We start from the raw sequence: 22,952 nt of genomic DNA on the forward strand, positions 1-22,952 counted from the left end.
CAAAGTACTTTATATGCACATATGAAAACGTCATAATGACACCCATTACTTTATACAATTAGCATATGCTACAAACATTGTACAAGTGCATATACATTCCCAAGAAAGAATTTTATGGCCACCCCAGCAAAGCAGGGGAAAAAAAGACTAACCCAGAGGTACAGCTCTTGCCTGTATGTGGCTTCCATCCTAAGGACCACAAAATATAAAATGAAAAACAAAACAAAAAGAATGAGCAAATAAACTCACAGGGAAGGTATTTCTTTACATGCTTATATTGTCCAACGAGAAACGAGCACACATAGGACCAAAAAGAAATAAGATAAATAAATAAATAAATAAATAAATTCCTTAGTTTGGGTTTGGGTCAAGTTAATTTAGTCATAGTATTCCTCTGGTGTGGAACATTATTTATGAATTTCATAAGCTTATTTCTAGTCTTGCTACAGAACCTAGAGCTGTCAGTAAGAAGACACAAGTAGCAGGGAAACCCCAGGCTCTGTTTTTCACACCAGACCATACAGAAGAATCAATCAACTGAAAATGAACCAACACTTCTGTTTTAGCAGGACGACTGCCATAGAGACTCCCAAAACTATTTCCTATTATGGCATGCCAAGGTAGCTTGGGGTCTGCTTGCCACATAAGGAGCTGATGTGATGGACATGATGGTCTCTTACCCCTAGAGAGGGCACATTAGTTTGTTGTGCCAGGTCATACCAGGGGACCTTAATCCTTGTGCTCTCTGAAAAACACATATTTGAAAATTTAGTGTGCAAATATATGTGATGTGTAGTGAACAGCCTTTGTGAAATTGAGGGGTAAAGCAATAGTTCCACTGTGACACGCCCACTATGTTAAGTCATGTGGTGTTTCCAATTTAAGAACTTGAAGAGGAGAGCTACCCAAGGCTCACGTCCCAGGACAACCAGCTATAAAAACCAACAGCCAGAATGCTAGGATTAAGAAATGCAACTGGCCTGGCAAATGGCTCAGCCGGTTAAGGTGAGTGTCACCAATCCTTCAAAACTGAGTTTCATCTGTGACCTACATAATATAAGGAGAGAAAAAGACTCCTAACAAGTTGTCCCCTGACCTCTACACAACCACCCTGGCACATGCTACACCCCTTCCTCCAGTAAGTAAATAAATAAATAAATGTAAAACAAGCCAGTTCATTTTGAATTTGGTGTGATGATGCACACCTGTAACCCCAACGTTTAAAACTGAGACAAGAGGTCATGCAGCAAGACTCTGTCAAGAGAGTCAGGGAGGGACCAAACCAAACCAAACCAAACCAAACCAAAAGCAGGCAACATAAACCATCCCTGTTATTCACTGTCTAGGCCTGCCTCCTGCCTGGTGTCTTGCGTTCTTAGGGTCCAGACTCTGAGCCACTCTGATAAGCAGGAGCTCTGGCATCAGGCACCTTAGCTCCCAGTCCTCGTCACTTCACTCATCAGACACAAGATCTCAGTGTATCTGTTTTCTGGTGACATGGATACTGAATGTATCCCTGCCTTTACAGTAAGTTAATTCTGAGGACTTGATCAGACAGCCAGGGCTAGCACATACGTAACTAGAGCAACCACATCACCAGCCCTTCCACTTCACTCATTTATTTATGGAAGGAGAAGGCACCTTCCCCGGCCCACCTGTGAAGATCAGAGTACAACCTGTAGGACTTCATCCTCTTTTCCAACATGAGGGTCTCAAGCACCTTTACTCGCTGGGCCATCTCACAGCCCACACTGTACTTACGCACTAGAGCAGTCAAGTCATTCTGAACCAGACTTCCTTGAGAGCTAATACTGCACTTTCTGCATCTCTGTTTGCTCTATCTTTGCCTGGCACGAAGTCCAACAATTCCTTTAAGCTGGGCATGGTGGCTCATGCCTTTAATCCTAGCACTCAGGAAACAAGGGCAGGTGAGTCTCTGTGAGTTCAAGGCCAGCATAGTCACAGAGTGAGCTTCCTGGACAGCCAGGGCTGTTACACAGAGAAACACTGTCTCTAAAAACACAATAGTAGTAGTAGTAGTAGTAGTAGTAGTAGTAGTAGTAGTAGTAGTAGTAGTAGTAGTAGTAATTAATAACACATTTCTTTAAAATCAATGAGTAGGAAGACAGGGAGATGCTCAGTGGAATATAACTGCCTTGCAGCAAGGCTCTGGGTTTGATCCCCAGCACCATCTTGTAAACATAAACAGAATTAATACATAAAACAGGACTATTGCATTTGGAGAAAGTCATCTTATATGGAAATATGTGAATCTACTCTGTGGTTCATGCCTGTAAGCCCAGAATTTAGGAGGCCTAGGTAGGAGTATAGGCCATTTTGCACTACATAGAAATATTTTAACCCAATTAATGTTATTTAAGTCCCTCAAACTTTATTCTCAAGTAACCCTTAGAAATATGGCAGCCTGTTATCTTCATTCATATGAATAAATTATGTATATGAATACACTGTAGCTGTCCTCAGACACACCAGAAGAGGGCATCAGATCCCATTCCAGATGGTTGTGAGCCACCATGTGGTTGATGGGAATTGAACTCAGGACCTCTGGAAGACGAGTCAGTGCTGTTAACCACTGAGTCATCTCTCCAGCCCCGAGGGGTTTTCTTAATCAGATAATGAAGCCTAAATCTGGCCATATTTTCTAGCAGCCCCATAAGAGGACACAGAAAGAGGAGTTTGCTTTGGCTCCCTTGGTAGCAAGCTCATCTACCCTGTTGCTATAGCATTCACTCCGTACAGTGTTAGAACCAACTTCATTGGGCTTACAGCACAAACTAAACAGCAGCTGCTCTTCAGGAATCTTCCAGGTCTTAAATACAGACCGAGACTGAAGAGAGATCCAGCCTTGTGGATTGGACACTCCTGGATTCTCCATTCCATTCGCCAGTGTGAGATGGCCATTGTTGGAGTACTTGGACTTCATGCTATAAGCCAGTCTAATTCTCTTTTAATATACACATTCATCCCATCAGTTGTTTCTTTAGAGAATCTTGACTAACACACCCCTTATAAATATATAGCTATCAACCTGGCATGGTGGTATATGCCTTTAATCCCAGCATTCGGGAAGCAGAGTTGAAGGCTGGCCTGGTCTATATAGCAAGTCCAAGGCTAGCCAGGACTACATAGTGAAACCCAGTTAAAAGGCAAAACAGAAAGCAACCCCCTCTTCCCCCCACAAAAAATTTTTTTACATGCAGGTACACATGCACAGCTTTCCACTACATGTACCAGACACAGTACACAGGGAGCTTAATACAGACCACACTTAAAATACAAAGAAACAGAAAGCCAAATAATCAGAAAATGTTCCTTTTTTTCCTTCTTTCTGTTCTTTGGGGCTTAGCCCTGACAGGTTGAGCTGCTCACTCTCTTGTTAGTCAATAGTAGGGTTTAGCCATGCTCTTAGAAAAAAGGATGTCAAAACTTCCTGTAAGCACTTTAAAAATCAACAAGCAGAGTTCTAAAGCCTGGGAATTAAAGGACTCCACCAACAAGGAGATGGCCTGGCTCGGAAGCTTTGGTAAAGAGGACAAACAGAAACCTTTGCAGGCACCTGTAGAACAGACTTGTCCTACCTCCTTGTCGCTGTAGGAGATGTTTCGGATTTCATTCCACGGGAAGGAGATCTTGGGGGTCAGCCTGTTCTCAGGGTCGTAGATGTGAAGGCCCAGAGCATCCACTCCAAGCAGCAACTCTGTGCCCTTTTTATTCTGCAGAGCCAATGAAGAGCGGCTCTCGTCAGGTTCCAGCTGGGGGCTTTTCGCGCCTTTCTAAAGAACCTGGCACACACTGTTATATTTGACAAGTTTCAACAAGTCCCAACAGACATCATGGCTCTCTTGTAACCCCAAGAGGTTTCTAGCGTCTTGATTTGAGGAAGCAGAGGCAAAACAATACCATTTTTATGATTGGTGTGTCCCCTGCAAGTATCACTGTGGACTCAGGCTCCTGTCATTGGCTTGGTGGCTAAAGAAGTGGTCAGTTAAATGTTGTGAGTTCTAGTTAAGTAACCTGATTATCAAAGGGAGAGCCAAGTCCACATCTGAGCGTTCCTCCTATTACAGGAGATATAGTGGTCTTACGTCACAGGGTCAGGTGTGTATGGGGCCCTGGATTGAGCTTCATCAGTACACACGTGAGATCTGGTGCGTTTCTAGAAGAAATGTTTACGTCTAGGAATTAAACAGTCTCATTGTAGGTTAAAATGCAGCTCCATGAAGTTTTACTATTTAACACCCCAATGTGGTATTAACTGCAGTAGCTAGGTGGTAGGTATATGTGACATTCACTAAAAACTTCATTTTCCCATATGTTTCAAATGCTTGATAATTGAACATTGAAAGAAATTAAAAAATAAATTATATATAAATTACACTTCAATGAAATTGTTTAAAACATCAGTTAACTACATGAATGCTACACCTTTGACAGCAGTCCTGGTCAACAGTTATTTCAGCCAAGGCTCAGTGTACAAGCTACTGACCAGCTGTGGAGCCACTGCCCCGTCCTCATAGGCCGGGGAGAGCTGGAACTACTCCCACACACAAGGACACTGCAGCTCCCTACCCCTTGCTGACAACAAGGAAATTGAGAAAAGACTCCAGGGAAGGAGAGCAGATCTGCAAACTGAGATGGTGCTTGGGCTGTGACTAGAAGTACCAATCTAACAGCAGGTGTTAGAGGGGGAGGTGAGCACTAGAAGACAAATCTCTCTACTCCTTCTAACACCTGAAATCAGGCGCTACCACCCAGCCGGAAGAGCGTTCTGTTTGCAAAGCTTTTAAAACTGATGTGCTGACAGACTGAGTGAGGCTTGTATTCTCACATCGCTATAGCCTGTTACAGAAAATAAGGTATTTCCTCATGCTTCTGATAATTTAGTTTGAATAAAAATAGAAAGGATTCCACCCTCTGCTCTCATTATGACCCTGACACTTTTAGAGACTAGAGATGGTAGCGCAATTAACAGCTCTGAAATTGTTTTAATCACACTGTACTCCATTAATATGTACAAGGATCTATCAGTTAAAATAAAATGTATTAATCATTTATCTTCCCCAATTAATGATAGAATTTAAGAAGTCTAACATAAAGTCACAAAGTATCTTTAACTTTGTCTATTGTTCAACATAAAAACCATACAAAGACGAGTAAGTGCTCATCTGGTTAATGTAGAAATACTCCTTAATAAGGAGCTGGCTGTGGACTGCTGAGATACTTAGTGAAGCAGCTTGCTTACTGACACACCTGAGAACCTGACCTCAGTCTGACCCAGGACCCACTTGGTAGAAGAAAAGAACTCTCGAATGCTGCCTTCTGCCCACCACCACAAATAAATAAATAGATATAACAAAGTATACATACATACTTTTCTTCTTCCTCTAAGTAAAATAAATTTGCAAGAAATTCTGTTTTGGTTTTGGAGAGTTTTTTCTGTGTAGTCCTGGTTGTCCTAGAACTCACTCTGTAGACCAGGCTGGCTTCAAACTCACATTCGAACTCACAGAGATCCGCCTGCTTCTGCCTCCTGAGTGCTGAGATTAAAAGTCTGTTTTACCACTGCCCAGCACAAGAAACTCATTTTCTAAGGATTGCAAATGCTTTTTCTTTTAAACAATTAATGTTGGTGGTGGGCAAGAGAAGTTGAGAAATGCATTAAATCAGTCTAACCTCAAAAAAACAGATGACAAATGCAAAGTAATAAAGCTTTTAATTATTTAATATTTACTAATTTGTGAGTGTTGGATGAGTGCATGCTATAGGACAGCACACATGTGAAGCTCATAGAACAGTGTGCTCCCAGGAAGAACAAGAGTTCTCTCCTTTCACCATGTGAATTCCATGGACTGAACTCCGCATTGTCAGGCCTGGCAGCAACTGCCTATCTACTCCTCCGTCTCACTGGCTCTCAAGAAACATGAGAGACAACCTTCTGCACTCCCCCAACCCCCCAACCCCATCCCCCCGGAGCTGGGGACCAAACCCAGGGCCTTGCGCTTGCTAGGCAAGCGCTCTACCACTGAGCTAAATCCCCAACCCCTCTTTTTTTTTTTTTTTAAAGATTTGTTTTATTATTATGGTTTTTTAGTTCTGTATTTTTGTGTTTGAGCTCATAACTGCAAGTGCCCTCAGAGGCCAGAGGCATCAGATCCCTCTAGAGCTCAAATTTAAGGCAGTTGTGAGCCTGCCAAACTGGGAGCTGGGAACTGAACTCAGGTCCTGCTGCAAATAAAGTATCTTTGTAGGCACTTGATTATTACAGCAGTGCATTTCGGTGTTGTCATTTTTGATGCAAAAAAAAAAAAAATCCACAAAAACCTGTATTTAGGAAACAAATTAGTAGAAAGCTATCCTAGAATACTGGAGTCATGCTTAATTCAATTTACTCAAAGCTAACATAGCGACTGTAGGACACAAAAAGGGAAGCAGAGTACCCTGGACGGTAAAGGGGGTGCTGCAGCTGACCTCTGAACTTAACACTCACTCATCCACCAATGAGGAAAAGCTTTGGTATGTTGCATGTACTTCTTAGAAGCCATGAATATGCTGGAACTGGCAGCCAAATCCCCCAACAGGAGAGAAACACGCTCTAGGGCCCCACCTGAACAGAACACAAATGCCTTTCTCTGCAGAGGCCCAGGTTCCCAGAGGCCTGGGGACCATTAATGGTCTGAATAGAAAACTAATTAGCCTCACAGTGAGAACAAGAGTTCCACCTAAACAAATTAGGAATCTCTAAGAGCAGCCTTACTTTCAGGGGGCCCCTGGGAAAGACAGTATTTCCAGGTGCTCCCTGAATCTCCCAAGAGGGCAGAATGATCAAACATTACATGGCCAGCACTCCAACAGGTCCGGCTGAGAAGAGAACCAGGCCTGAGTCCCTCAGGGCACCACGGACACTTAATTACCTCTGACCTAATTTGAAGCCCCAATGAAAAACCAGCCTCTGGACCCCCATCTTCCCCCTTCTTCTTCACTACTGAACCATAAAAGACTCTAACTACCATGGGGTGAGGAAGTAACCCATCTGCCCGTGTGGCCTCTCTGACTGCCAGGGACCTTGGGAAGGAGTCAACACACCCGGATTGTAAAGTAGTTCACGCCATACATCTCCAGGTCCTGAGCTATCTTCAAATACTCCATTTCAGCTTCATCCCTGTGAGGAGAACGGAAGATACCATTATTAGGGCTAAGTGACAAGGATGAAGGACAGACACTTGCCAAGCCAAATATTCTGAGCATGCCTATGGTGAGATAAATGAGACCTGCAGCAGATGAAACAAACCAGACACCAGCAACACTTTTCTCAACCCAGAGTCTATTAAACGCAAGCAGAATTTCCCATCCCCGTGAAAATAAGAAAACAGACTCATTACACTGACTCTTGGCTTCAATTTCACACTCTGGCCTTGGTAAATAGTAACATCTGTCTCAAGTGATTTAAAAAAAAAAAAAAGGGAACGTGGGGGCTGGGAGTACAGCTCAGGAGTACAGCACTCACTTAGCATGTGTGAAACTCTAGATTCTATCCCGAGCATTGGCAAGAAGAAAAAGCAAAGCTACAGTGTATTCTTTTGGCCTCAAATGATTTAAGTCATTGTCTTATCTTTGTGGACTTTCTTAACCTAGAGGCTTCAGTAAAGAATCGCCGACAGCGCCTCCTTTCCTGGTTTTATCTCTTGGGTTACTGCTGAAGGTTAAGGCAAGACCTATCTGAGCCATAAGACCCAGGCCAGGAGGTGAACACTTCTGTGCTGTAAGTCAAGCTTAAAGCAAGCTCTGATGCAGCGTGACTTGCAGAAAACCCTCTGAGAGGCAACAGTATTGAAGTAATTTAACTCAAGCTTCCCTGTGACCTTGTCCTTGTCCTTTCTCTCATCTCAAAACATTCTCAAATGGATTTAAAAAATTCACCCTGAGAGAATGCCAAGTATTGGCCAGCAGGTGGAAGGACCAGAAATCATACACACTGCGGATGCAAATTGATTCAATTACTTTGGGAAACTGTTCAACATTACCTATAACAGCAAAAACCAAGAAACAACCTTACAACCTACGAGTCCTTCAACTGTAGCAGGGATAAATAATCTGTTATATTAATATACTGGAATTCTGCAGTCATGAAAATGAGAAAATATCGCTACATGTACTCAGACCTCACAAGAGGATCGGGAGGGAAAGGTGGCACTAAAAATAGAAATTGGCTTTATTTATTTAAAGTGTAAAATGGGTGATGGTGGCTTATGGGTGTAGCTCAGTGACAGAACAGTTACTTGTGGAGCATGTGAGAGACCTTCTATTTGAACCTCAGCACTACAAAATAGTAACGATGGTAAGTAAAAAAAAAAAAAGAAAAACCAATGGGTAACACTAATCATTGGGAACACTAATTAGAAATTGGGGGAACTGGGTTGGGCATGGTTACACAGCCTTTAATCCCAGCACTGAGCAGAGGCAGGTGGATTTCTGTGGTGAGGGCCAGCTTGGAGAATACATAGTCAGTTCCAGGACTGCAAGAGCTACATAACAACTCAAAAAGAAAAAGCTTTCTTGGTAAACTAGTTATTTTTGGGGAGGAAGGAAACTGAGAAGTCATGGTCTATTTCTTCCTTACCATTTTGTGGTAAATAATCAAGCAGTATACTCATGATCTGTCTATTTTGTGGGTATGAACAAAAAAATAAAGATACAGGAGCTGGAGAGATGGCTCAGTGGTTAAGAGCACTGACTGCTCTTTCAGAGGACCTGCGTAATTCCTGGTACCCACAACCATTCAGTTCCAGGGCCCTCCTCAGGCACCAAGCATACACATGGCACACTGGCATACATGTTGGAAAACCATCCATATACACAAAATAAATCTGAAGAAAAATATAGCAGGCAGCTGATTTGAAGGCCGGGGGTAGGGTGCCTGGTACAAAGATGACCAATATCTAAAGCTACCAAGGGAATACTTAAAAGCCACACATTTTTTTTTTTTTTCCTTTTTTTTCGGAGCTGGGGACCGAACCCAGGGCCTTGCGCTTGCTAGGCAAGCGCTCTACCACTGAGCTAAATCCCCAACCCCCAAGCCACACATTTTAATGTTTTAATTAATTTTTTTTCTCTTGAGACAGGTTTCCTCTGTGTAGCCTTGGCTGTCCTGGAACTCGCTCTGTAGACCAGGCAGGCTTCGAACTCACAGAGAAGGCCTACCTCTGCCTCCTGAATGCTAGAATAAAATGTTTGTGCCCCCGCCACCCAGCTTGTGTTTTAATTTTAATTTAGTAAAACTGTAGATGGACTAAAAACACAGAGTGGTGGAAACAGTCTACTAATATTGCTGATAGACATGGGCCAAAAGGTAAAAATTTTTTCAGAGAACAATTTAGTGTCACCTGTCAAAACACAAAATGTTCATTTCCTTTCACCACCAACTGTTTCCAAGAATCTACCCTCTGGATTTGTGAACTGTGTGGCAACGTGAGATTGTGCACTGCAGAGCTTTCCGTGAAAGTGAAAAGCAGGCAGATATTCTAAGTGCCATCAACACATGTCTAAACGCAAACACAGAGGACTTCAGACAGAGTGCAAACTAGACGGCCACTGTACCAGGTTTGTACATCCTGGGTTTCAACGCAGGGTCTTGCACATGCTAGGCAAGCACTCTACCACTGAGCTACATGGCCAGACTGTCACGTGCCCTTTTCTTTTTTTAAGCAACACACTACACTAAGTCTGCACACAGAACTGAAGAGCATCATTATCCCAGCTTCTCCTTTCATGTACTTCAGGACTGCACTCTGTCCAACGAGCATGCCCTAGTTTACAGTTCTTTAAGAGGAGGCAGGAAGAAATATAAACCAAGGATGAAGCAGCCTCACCTGGCTCTGCCCCGGTGCTCCGCATACCAAGCAGTAATTCTCTCCTCCCACATTTCCGGAGTCATCTGATAGAGATTTATCACCTACCAAAAAGACAGCAAAAGAAGAGCCCACATGCAAAGCAAGTCTGGGTATTGTTTGCCATTTTTATAATTATGGTTCATTTTTACAAAACAACAGAGCTATTTTTAAAAAGCTGCATGCGGTAGTCACACACAGAGGTGGGTGTGTAAACAAGCACTGGTCCACCAGAGGGCCAGCCTGCAAGCTGCAGGGCTCCTCGGGCCTGAGTGCACTCCTGAGCCCGGAGTGTCCCTTTGCTGCTGGGGCCGACAGGAGATCAGGGCTTACTCACTGGCATCTACTGCACAGAAGGACAGGAGGGCAGGGGAGGGTGGGGAAGGGCTTTGTACCCAGTGACAGATGATAAGTGGGGCTGTAAGGTGGGATGCAGCCAGAGGCTGCTGTGTCTGCCAAACACAACCAACAAGATGGAGGATTAAAAGGCCCTTCCCAGACTCATCTTCACCCCAAACAGCTCATGGCTCCCTTAGACTAAGGTCACTCAAACATTTGCAGAAAGTGCCACACCAGAAAAGTATCTATACACCACATCCAACCAGCACTTCAACATTAATTCTACAAACTCTTGCTATTTTTGTTTCGAGACCAAACCTCACTCTGTAGCCCAGCCAGGCCTTAACCTCGTGATCCTCTTGCTTCTGCCCCTCCAATACTGGGAGTTCAGATGTGAACCGCTAGGTGCACACTAATTCCAACTGAGGTAAGAGGATAGTGAGTTCACAGCCAGCTTAGACTACAGAGCAAGAGCCTGTCACAAAGAACAATAGGGGCTAGAGAGAAAGCTCAGTATGTAAAAGTACTTGCTCCACAGACAAGGGGGCTTCAGTCTGAGTCCCCAGTACTGAGACACATGAAGAAGCTATTAGGAATTGATAGCTCTTGGGAGAGGAAAAATCGAACTTTTTCAAGTGGAATGACCACTGTGTGTATCAACCACACCACAGGCAGTACACTCAGAAGCACAGGCAGTACACTCAGAAGCACAGGCAGTACACTCAGAAGCACAGGCAGTACATACACTCAGAAGCACAGGCAGTACACTCAGAAGCACAGGCAGTACACTCAGAAGCACAGGCAGTACACTCAGAAGCACAGGCAGTACACTCAGAAGCACAGGCAGTACATACACGCAGAAGCACAGGAAGTACAGTCAGAAGCACAGGCAGTACACTCAGAAGCACAGGCAGTACACTCAGAAGCACAGGCAGTACACTCAGAAGTAGGTGGCCAAAAAAAAAAAAAAAAAAAAAAAAAAGGGGGGGGGGATCCACTATTTTTGTTGTTGTTATTTAAGAGAAAGAACATGAAGTTAGGTAGGTAAGGAGATAGGGGAGGACCTGAGAGAAGTTGGGGGAGGAGAAAGATTATGACCAAAGAAGCTGTGTAGTGGCAGTAGTGGTGCACACCTTTAATTCCAGCACCTAAGAGGCAGAGGGAGGCGGATCTTTGTGAGCTCAAGGCCAGCTTGGTCTATGGAGTAAGTTCCAGGACAGCTTGGGTTACATGAAGAAACCCTGTCTCAAAAAAAATGTTTTTAAAAACATATATTATAAATTAATTATATATTATATATAATATGAATATAATATATATTCTCAAAGAATAAATAAAAACATTGAAAAAAAAGCTCAGGCATGCCTGTACACATGCCTGTAACCACAGCACTTCAGGATAGACAGGCAGATCTTGAAAGGTCACTGGCTGGCCAGCCTAGGCTGATGAGAGCTTCCAGGCAAGAGACCCTGTCTCAAGACAGTAAGGAGAGGACAATAGAGGTAGACAGTGGTAGCTCTGCATGTGTAAAAGCACACACCTGCACACTCACACACACCTGCACACTCACAGGAATGCAGCACACACACACACACACACACACACACACACACACACACACACACACACACACAGTCTGATATGCTTAGTTAAGATTCCATACTCTTTCTCAAGATTCTGCACAATTTTCTGCAAATGCTTGCTGTGTACTTCCAGCACTCCTCAGTGGCTTTCCTTCAGCCACATATGCTATATTTTCCCCAACTAGAGAATTTGATTTCTTACCCTTTTCGGAAGCAATTCCTCTTGGGCTAAAAATCCTCGCTTGTGCACAGAGGGGTCATAGTCGCCATACTGGAAAGAAAAGCAAGAGTGGGTGATTGCGGTTCTAAGGACTACTGTCATTTCTGATCAAGGCTCAATTCGACTGGACCCTCCTCCCAGTTCCAGAGAGCAATTCAATTCTGATGACAAGATTTCAACCTTGCCAGTTTGTTATCCTTGAAAGAAAATACAAAGCTGGTTATCTATGAGCAGAGTTGCAAAATCCCACAAGGGATGGGTGGGTGATGTGCTAATAGGAATGTGACATTTGTATGGAAATGTAGTCTGTTTCCCAACCCTCAAAGAAAGCAGTGCTTCCAAACATTAGCTTTGTAAGGGAACAACAAAGCACATCTGTGAAGGTTGTGATTACCAAGTATGACAAGAGCCTCGCCAACCAACGCCTCTAAGTAGCGGGCAACTGGAGCCAATTGCTAGGTGGGACCAGGATAATGCAAGCAATATTTTTAATAACTTTTGCTCAAGGCTCTGAAAGTTGCTTTGGAAAGCTCTGATATCAACACTGCCATTCCTATTGCACAAAGAAACAAATAAAATAAAGAGTTACCTGATAGAGCCAGAGCTGTAGAGCTGATCACTAGAGGGGCCAGCGATCTACACTGCTCCTCCAGGGCAGCAACTCTACTGTCTACTGTCTGGGTTTTAAAAACAATATTCCTTTCCTTCCCAGAAAACTTAGATCAGAGAATCATCCAAACTTAAATGGGCTGGGATCTGGCTCTGTGGGACAGCACTTGCCTGTCATGCTGAAAGTCCTAGGTTCAACCCCCAGCCCCAGATATAAAAAGAAACTGTGGGGTGGTTAGGCATGGTGGTGCACACCTTTAGTCCCAGCCGTCGGAAGGCAGAGGCAGCTATGAGTTAGCGGTTAGTCAGGCTATATAGTTAAGACCCTGTCTCAAAGTAAAACAAAACTAAATGGGCAAGAGAGACAGAAAACTAAATAGAGCCTAGCACGAAGCCTATCTCTTATCAGTCAGCAGTCAATGGTTTCGCTCTCTTCTAAATTATTTATTTGGGGGTGGTGCATGCCACAGTGCTTCCGTGGAGTCAGTTCGTTCTTTCCACCAGGTGAGTTCCAGGGATCCAGCTTAGGCTGTAAGGTTGGCAGCAAGTGCCTTTCACCTGCATGTATGTCTCTGCCCCATGTGTGTGCCTGGTGTCCATCAGATTCCCTGGAACTGGAGTTATGTTTTATGTGTATGATTGTTCTGCATGCACGAGCATCTACACACCACATGTGTGCCTGGTGCCGAGGAAGTGATGAACCTCATAGTGGGTGCTGGGAATTGAACCAGGATCACTCCCCTTTGTTTTTAAAATAGACATCGAGGTACCTTTATTGGTGGAAGAGGAACTGGTCCAGTGAAGAAGCTCTTTCAGCAGAATCTCCACTATGTCTGTATTGTTCTGAAGTAATAATACATGTGATCAGTGTAGTAGCTGGGACGTGGTTATAAGCCACCATGTGGCTCTAGGGAAGCCAGCTCCCTATTCTGACCTCTGTGGGCACCAGGCATGCATACAGTGCACACACAAATACCATGGCAAAACATTCATAGACACAAAATAATAATTCTTTAAATGTAAAAAAGCCAGATGGTGGTGGCACACGCCTTTAATCCCAGCACTTTGGAGGCAGAAGCAGGTGGATCTGAGTTCGAGATGAACCTGGTCTACAGACTGAGTTCCAAGACATCCAGAGATACACAGAGAAACCCTGTCTCAAAATAAAATAAAATAGATTGAATCTTTCCAAGTCTAAGTTCCTTCTTAAATGAGAGCACTGGAGAAAAAGCTCTGGAGTTAAGGCACCTCTCTTAAGCACAGCTCCTCGCCTATAAAGCAAGGATCAAACAGTAAAGGAATCGAGGCAAGCATCTGGGGCAGTCGGTGCTGGATCCTGGAAAGTCAGGATGAGCACTACGGTCTTGTGTTACTGAGGACTACACAGGTCATGACCGAGAGCCATGCTAGTTGGATTTGCAAGCCTTTCAACACTCACCAACCAAATTTTAATGCAAAAGTAAGCAGATATGCAAAGTTAAAGTTGTAAATTCAGGGCTCAAAGGCTTGCAAGATTAACGACCCCCATTATTAAATTATACCAAGCTCCCAGCTACTACACTGATCAAATGTATTACATCTGAGCAATGCAGAGGCAGTGGAGAGTCTGCTCAAAGAGCTTCTTCACTGAGCCAACTCCTCTCCCAACATTAAAGCTACCTTGATGTCTATTTAAATGTCTATTTAAAAAACAAAGGGGAAACTGCGGGTGTTGTGGCAGTAAATACAAAAGAAAGCTATACCACTCCATAGAAGGAAATGACTATTCCTCATCTTTTTATGTAAAAGAAGCTTCTGATTAGATCAAGGTGAATTTACTTTGACAGTTAGAAAGCTGGAGTTTCAAAGCTCTGCTGCTGGGTGGGACTGTGCTTAACGTTATAGTCATCATTTGGTATTCCTGCTTTAAAAAACAAAACAACAACAAAAAACCCAACCCTAAATTGCCTACATTTAAGAGGCCATAAAACCTGGTCTTACCCTGCCCCTTATAAATCACTTGAATTTAAATTTAGTAAGGGGACAAAGTGGTGGGAGGTGTTGGAGAGATGGCTAAGAGCACAGACTGTTCTTCCAGAGGACATGGGTTCAATTCCCAGCACCCACACGGCAGCTCCAACTGTCTGTAACTCCAAGATCTGACACCCTCACACAGACACACATGCAGGCAAACCACCAACGGACATAAAATAAAATTTTAAATTTTTTAAAAATTCAAGAAGGGGAAGGCTGGGGATGTAGATCAGTGATGTAGCTTAGCATGCAAGAGACCCATGTTCAATTTTTAAAACTAAAACAAGCTAAGCAAATGTCAATCACTTTGAGAAACTGACAGTTAAGAGAAGATTCTTGGGGGTGGTGGGGTAGACTGCAGACAACGTTCAGTGGCTAAGAGCACTTGCTGCATTTGCAGAGGGCCCAGGTTCTACTCCCAGCACTCACATGGCAGATCACAACCGTATGTGGCTCCAGTTCCAGGGCATCCGATGCTCTCTTCTGGCCTGGACATTGCATGCACATGGTACACAGATGTGTATCCGAGCAAAACACCCATATGCGACCACTGGGTTAGCGACATCGCTCAGTGGTTAAAGGTGCTCGCTGCCGAGCCTAATAACTGTATGTCTAGCCCAGGAACCCATGGTGAAGTGAGAGAACTGACTCATGAAAGTTGTCCCCAGACCTCTACATCCATGCCTCGGTACAGGAGATGCGTCCCATCACACCCCCCAATCCTGCCAAACAAAATAAATAAATGTAACTTTTTAAATATTTAAAAAAAAAAATTCCAGGGGGTTGTGCATGCCTTTAATCCCAGCATTCAGGAGGCAGAGGGAGGTGACTCTCTGAGTTCAAGGCCAGCCTAGTCTACAGAATGAGTTCTGGGACAGCCAGAGCTACAGAGAAACCCTGTCTCCAAGAAACCAAACCAAAAACCAATAACAACAAAAACCCCACAAACCAGCATGGGCCTGTGAGATGCCACAGCAAGTAAATGTGCCTGTTGTCAAGTCAAGTCTGATAACCTGAGTTCAATCCCCAGGACCCATATGGGGAGGAGGAGAGGACTGGGTCCTGTAAGTTGTCCTCTGACCTCCACATGCATGCTATGGGAGGCACACACACACAATAATAAACATATAAATAGACAATCACATTTTTTTAAAGATTCTTTTGTGGGGTAAACAATCTTTAATGCTTGCCTTTGCTGCTTTGGGGCTGTGGCAGAGTGTTTATGGAGTCTGACCTCCAGTACTACAAAATCAAAAGCTGACCATTTGCACAACCCTGTGAGTATTTCTTTTTTCTATCTGCAGAAAGTTAGGTAACTCCTATGTCGTCTAAACTACTCTCAGACTCCTGGGCTCAAGCAATTCTCCTGCCTCAGACTCCCAAGGAACTACTAGGAACTAATCACTTAAGTTCGTACCAAACTCCTCTCTGTACAGTCAATGAAAAGCCAGACCAGATGTTCTGAATAGGTTTTCTTTCTTTTTTCTTTCTATCCATCTATGTAAAATAAGATTCCGACTATACAGTCAATAATTCCACAGGAATCGAGGACTTAAACCTGTAACACGAACCCATCAAAGTGACAGAGGAGGGCGCAACAGTGGTTGGTGAGATCATTCTGAAACCTGACACCTAATAGCAGACAAAAGGCTGCTATCATTATAGATGAGCTCCTATAAATCAATCAGAAAAAGACAAAAACACCCTAGAAAAGGGGCAAGTCATGAACCACCATTGCAGAGGAAGAAAAATGAGCAGACGGCCAGTTAAACCCTGAGATTCTTAGTTCCATAGCAAAACTATGTATTTTTTTTTAAAGCCAATTTTTTGAAACAGGTCAGCAAAACTTTAAAAGACTGACTGTATCTATTGTTGCAAATAAAGGCAAATATTCTTACATACTGCTGCTGGAAATTAGACTGGAACACAGTTCTAGAGGGCATTTCTGTAGCGTTCGAAAAAAAATTTTACATATGCAAACTTTACTGAACTCTAGAGACAGAGTCCCACTGTGTAGCTCTGGCTGGCCTGGAATTCACTATGCAGTGAACTCGGAGAGATGGAGGTTGCCTCCCACATGCTGAGATTAAAGATATGTCTGCATCCTGACTTGGAGACAGAATCTCATATCATATAAGCTGGTCTTCAACCCAAGCTGGCTATATAACAGAGGAAGGCTTTGAACTCCTAATATTCCTGCCTGGGAGTACACACATATACCACAACTCTGCATTTACAAGCTGCTAGGGATAAAACCCAGGGTTTACCTAGGCAAGTACTCTAATGAAACAGACAATTTGGAGGGTGGGGGTGGGAAGTGTTCATAACAGGGTTTCTCTGTGTAGCCCTGGCTGTCCTGGAACTTATTCTGTAGACCAGGCTGGCCTAGAACTCAAGAGATCCACCTGCCTCTGCCTCCCAAGTGCTAAAATTAAAGGCATGCACCACCATGCCTAGCCCTTCAGTTTTAAGTTAGTCCCCTCCCATATCCAACCACTACCTGAAGGGACTAAAACAGTCACTTTTTAATAGATATATCGCTCTCGCTGTCTCTAGACTTGTCTTACTCTATAGACTTGACTCGCCTAGAATATGCTATGTAGACCAGGCTGGCCTAAACTCACAGAGACCCATCTACATCTTCTCCTAAGTATCAGGATTAAAGGTGTGTGCCTGATCAGTCAGCCTGTTCATTACACAGCCACCAGAAGTTCCGTCAAAGCACGAACCCTCACTGGCTCAGCACATCCACCAGCTAATGCTAGGGCCTTCCATGAGCCGCTCCCTAAGCGGTCCCTCTTCAGCTCCTCCACTGTGCTTCTATACACACTCAGCTTCTTAGCCCAACTGCATATTCAGAACTGAAAAGCTACTGCCCCTGATACTTTAGCGTCCCATTGGTTTTTGTTTGGTTTTAGACAGTCCTGGCTGTCATGGAACTGGGTAAGTGGATCAGGCTAGCCTTAGAACTCTGAGAGTGACTCCCATCTCTGTTTCCTAAGTGGTGGGATTAAAGACATGCACCACGATGCCTGGCCAGATTCCTTTGTTTTTAATTTATGTGCATGTGTGAGCCTTTGTGAGTGAGTATATGTGTGCCATCTGCATGCAGGAACCCTTCCTCAGAGAGAGAAAAGAGCACTGGGGTTACAGGCAGCTGTGAGCTGCAGATGCTGAGAGGCAAACAGGTCCGAGTCAAGAACAGTGAGCACTTTTAACTGCTGGGCCACCTCCAACTCTATCTTCCACTCTTCTTTCCTTCCTTCTGAATGTTAAGAGTCCACAGGCAGCAGCAAGACTCATAAATACTATCCTATTGTCTTCTAGTAATTTTCAGTAACAACATATTTCAGAAAGAAAGGAACACACATTTGAAACACTAAATTGTTTATATAAGATCCAACAGGTGGCTTAAAAATTGCAAGATTGATTCACTTATCATGTGATTCGTCCATCCTTTTGATTCTAGCATAATTCAAACTTGAACCAAGACATGTGGTTCTTGTTAACTGAACCAGTGATTAAATTTATTTATATTTACACCTTGAAGTTAATGGTTTCTTTATGGTTTGGAGTTAAGTGTGTCTTTATCATTTCAACAGCTGAAATCCTGTAATGAATGCATTTGCATTAATTACATTCCATGTGTTAATGAGTTCAATCCCATTTCCCCTCCATATTTCTACAGTTTCTGTTTCAAAAGGGTTGGGCAGAAAATAAACTGTACATAAGAGAAGAAGACAGTATGGCTCACTGAAGTTCAGAAAAAGTTCTTTTATCTTGTAAACAAAACTAGAATTTAGTGAAAGTTAATGCCTGATCCCCACACACCTCACTAGACAGCGAGGGGCAGGAGCACAGTGCTGGGTCAGGCAGCCCAGACACCTAGGTTTCCAGCCTGGCTCTACCCTCCCTCCAGTCCAGTCTGCTTCTCTCTTCATGAAGAGGCAGGTAAAGCACTTGCTTCACATGTGTAAGGCTTTGGGTTCAGTCCCCTGCCAGGAAAACAAAACCAAACAAAAAGTAGTCTGCACCTTCCACACACATACTTATGCACATTCCCATACATAGACTTATATACAGAAATAAAGTAAAAGGACTGTGACTCTGAAAAAAAAAATCAGTCATCTCTTCTAACCTTTAATCTTGTCACCAGGAAAACAAGCTTGTACAACCCTTGGCTTCCAGAAAATACCACACAGAGTATCTTCTGAAATAGTCTGTTGAACTTTGTTAAACAAAGAGGTTGCCTACCCTAAAGACCTTCCTACTATTAAGCAGAAGTCCAAGAGAAACTGGTAACAGTTACAGTAAGCCCTGGCTTCCCGAATGCAAACAGGGTCTTTATCTGCAGCTCACGGGGACCTGACTAGACGTCTGCTTAGTATTAAAGGTGTGCACTATCACACCCAGCCCAGATACAGACTTTAAAAGATAGATTACCTTTATTTGTAAGACTCCTAAATTTGACACCGGAAAAAATAGAGCACCCGCCTCCATATGAACCACATATGTTGTCTGTGAATCACTTTCATCTCTAAATTGGCAGAAGCCAAATAAGTAGGGCTTTCCTACAGTGAAATCTGTTCGAGCAAACATCTGCTGGTTCCTTGAAAAATGATCTACACCCTTCTGCCCCCACACAGGTGGCCTTTGAATTGGTGACCCAAAACCTTTGAGACTGAGATAGTAGTACCCTTGAGAGTTTGAGTCAGCCAGGAGAAAGCATGCAGGAAGGGGTCAACTCTGGGGCATGTACATGGATCTAACAAAAAAGAGGATGACTGCTTCGTCACCACCAGGACTGAAAGGACGCCTCTGTCCTTTTACTAATATTCTTGATCAAAACATAAAAGGAGCATATGCTGTACTTGAACCACTGCCCATTTTCTGTTTTCTCAATTACTCCTTTTTCAAGGGAGGCATAAAATACTATTCTAAAGCCATAGATTCTGCCTCTAGCTTTCCCTGTGAAGGTACCAATGACCTTGGAGAATCACCAAGGGCAGGAGTTGCTCCAGTGCCTGAGTCTGACAGCTAACAAGCCCCATGTTCCATCCCTGTGACTACTCAGCAGACTAATGAGTCATCACATGATTAAACTCACTGTGCTTCTACTGGCCTGACCAGCATACACATTTCAAAACCCATTTCCCAAGTCAAATGACAAGCAAGTCATTCCTAGCTTTGATCTGAAGTTGCATTAAAAATGTGATTGAGGTAGGAAATCCAAGGGTCATGAAACACTCTTGCTCAAACTCTATCTGACCTTATAAGATGGTACGAAAACCCAATACTCAAAGATGCTCCTCTCCCACAACTCCTGGTCTGCTGTCTATGCAAAAATGAATGATTTTAGGCTAATAAGACAGCGTCACTGGCCCAGCAGGCTCAGCAGGCCCAGCTCCTGCAGTATTTAGCCACACGCACAAAACATGCCCACCAGGACCTCCCCAGGAGTGTGGTTTCTAAGAACATAGTCTCTGGAAAGATGAGTTTGGATGGAGGATCTGGGTCTTTCTGACCTAAAGGCCTCATTTGATCATAATTAGAGACCATAAATTCACTTTTCCTGACTAATAGAATGAAGCTGATGTGATGAATTTAATGAGCCACATGTGCACAATGAGATTACACAGAAAATCCATCTTTTTAAATGAATTCACTTAGAATGAACTGTAAGTCGTTAGAATGATATGCTTGTCACATAGTACACAACACATATGCACATATACAAAATATACAGACACGGAGGCAGCAACAATAGATGGCCAAGTCTCATGGCATCTCATTTTTGGAGGCAAGTCGTTCTTAAGTTCCCCAAATTCAAAGCTATGGAAGACTGTATCCATCCTGTGGAGTTAATATTGAAGAGGAAGAGCACATGTCTTTGCACCCACCTTGGCCTGGACAGCATATGACGCCAAGAGCACGGACGCCTCGGGAGGGCAATAGACCTTTTCATCCAAAATCTGCTTCTTCACCTGAAAGGGGAAATGAGGGAGATAGGCAATGGCATGTGTGGACGACAGCAGATGGCTGCAGGGTATTCTAAATGAGGGCTGCCAAAACAGTCTGTTAATGATTTCCTGACAAAGGGAACTTTATTTTAATGTTGCAGACCAGTTGAGAGTTCAGCCACTAAGAAGCTTTCAGTAAGACAGCTGCACAAAAGTCAGTAAGATCTGCTTGCCAGGCAGTGTTAGTGTTAGATCCCAGTACTGGGGAGACACAGGCAGAGGCAGGTGAATCTCTGAGGTCAAGGCCAGCCTGGTCTTCATAGTGAGTTCCAGCCAGCCAGGGCTACACAAAGAAACATTGTCTCAAAAAACCAAACCAAACCAACCAAACAAACAACAATAACAACAACAAAAACCTCCCCCCCAGATCCCCCCCAAAAAGATCTGTTTGATTACAGCAGAGACTGACAAGGTGGCTATGACAAGAGCTGCGGGTCACTGCACTTTATCAGTGTTGGCCCCTGTGCACGCACTCACAGTACTGCAGGAGATAGAATGTACTTTCAAATCTTCATACAAGACAAAAGTCACCAAGGCCACTAAATTATGACTGTAGAAAAAAGTCATCACTTCCAATGTGCTGCTCTAAGGAAAAAGGAAGCAATAAAATTTGATCGATTCAACTTTTAAGTACACATGAGGCTCAGGAAATATAATTCCTAAGCCATAATGTTGAATTAACATATCTCATTACAACTAATTTCTTACAGTGGTGCAGTGTGTATTGTTCCAGACACAAGGACAAGAAGGCCGCATGAAGTAGGGGTACACCAACAAAGCCAACCGTCTTTTCAGATTCACAGTAGTAAATGTTGCCTTGCTTAGTCACAAAAACAATCTAACATTTCAATCTGAAGGAAAATCAAGTCAAAGTCACAAGAGGGACAGGTGCTGCCTCAAGTACTCACAAGAAAGCCATTTTTATAACACTAAGGTAGTCTGGTCTCATGTAGCTTAAGCTTGTCTTGAGGTCTCTGTATAACAGAAGATGACCCTGAACGTCTGACTCTCCTGTGGACTACAAAAGCACACTATGTTCTGCTTATACAGTGCTGGGGTTGGAACCCAAGGCTTCATGAATACAAGGAAAGCGTTTTATCAAGAGCTACAGCCCAACCCCCAAAGGATCTTTATGTGGCTTCAGTCACACATACAATTTTCCCCAGGCTTTAAAGCCAAGAAAAAATGAAAGCCAAGCTGTTCTGAAGCAGTGAAACCTTCAAATCTCCTAGTTTCTTTACAAAGAGATAAAAAAGCAACCATAACACAAAAACAATCTGAAAGGGCTACCTTTTAACCTAAAACACACACACAGATCTCTTTGGTGAAAGAAACTATTTGACCAGGCATGGGGGCACATATTATAATCCCTGCATTTGGGAAGCTGAGGGAAAAGGATCGTAAGCTCAAGGCCAGCCTTGGCAGTGTAGTGAGATTCTCTTCTCCAACTAAACATCATTATTTGGAGGGTAATATTACATTTCACATGCTGTATCATGAGCACAGTACACAGAGATTCCAGAGTACAAAGACTGTGTAAAAGATCACAGACGGGGGGTTGGGGATTTGGCTCAGTGGTTCAGCGCTTGCCTAGGAAGCGCAAGGCCCTGGGTTCGGTCCCCAGCTCCGAAAAAAAAGAACCAAAAAAAAAAAAAAAAAAAAAAAAAAAAAAAAAGATCACAGACGGACTTCTGGGGAATCAATGTAATTAATGGCCTGTTACAATCCTCGACATCCGGGACAGTGGGCATCTTAAGGCACATGCGCAGCATGCCAGTCACTACAGCCAGCCATGAAGCTCAACCATAGCTGAAGAATACCGAGTGCATTTCAGGGAGCCTGTCTTTAGCGGCTGGCACTCCAGCACAGGAGGAAAGGAAGCACATACCCAGAGTAGCAGAGCAGGCTGAATGAAACACCTTAGATGTGGGACAGACCGAGAGGCACTGCTATTCAGAAGCCCTGCCTCTATGACCCAGATCCTGAACTTTAAAGGAACTCTTGCTAAGCACCTGGGCTTTTCTTTATAATGTCAGAGAACTTTGAAGTTAGCTAGAAGAAATAGGAGTCCGTCTTCACGGAGGATTTATCCTGGGTCTCTGTCTATTCTTCATCATCACACCTCGGCGATTTCATCTGACACCAATCCTCATTGCTCGGCCAGTTCTACTCTGAAGATTTTTTTCCATTACTGAACCAAAGGACTATTTGGAGGCAGAACATTTTCTGCCGTGTGGAAGTGTTTGTGGTTAACTCCAAGGGG

General features: G+C 43.5%; 1 protein-coding gene across 4 annotated transcripts in view; it reads right to left on the reverse strand.

Annotated features, from left to right (window-relative positions):
- The window catches only part of Nf2 (neurofibromin 2), an 82,688-nt gene that overhangs the window by 30,546 nt on the left and 29,190 nt on the right, over positions 1 to 22,952 (reverse strand). For all 4 annotated transcript variants that reach the window (XM_032917006.1, XM_032917008.1, XM_032917007.1 and 1 more), the window contains 5 exons: positions 20,570 to 20,653; positions 12,030 to 12,098; positions 9,888 to 9,970; positions 7,105 to 7,180; positions 3,600 to 3,734 (listed from right to left, as the gene is read on the reverse strand). In XM_032917006.1, coding sequence (XP_032772897.1) covers positions 3,600 to 3,734; positions 7,105 to 7,180; positions 9,888 to 9,970; positions 12,030 to 12,098; positions 20,570 to 20,653 — 447 coding nt within the window. The remainder of the gene's footprint in view (positions 1 to 3,599; positions 3,735 to 7,104; positions 7,181 to 9,887; positions 9,971 to 12,029; positions 12,099 to 20,569; positions 20,654 to 22,952) is intronic.

The sequence above is a fragment of the Rattus rattus genome, chromosome 11, assembly GCF_011064425.1.
Source record: "Rattus rattus isolate New Zealand chromosome 11, Rrattus_CSIRO_v1, whole genome shotgun sequence".
Classification (NCBI taxonomy): domain Eukaryota; kingdom Metazoa; phylum Chordata; class Mammalia; order Rodentia; family Muridae; genus Rattus; species Rattus rattus.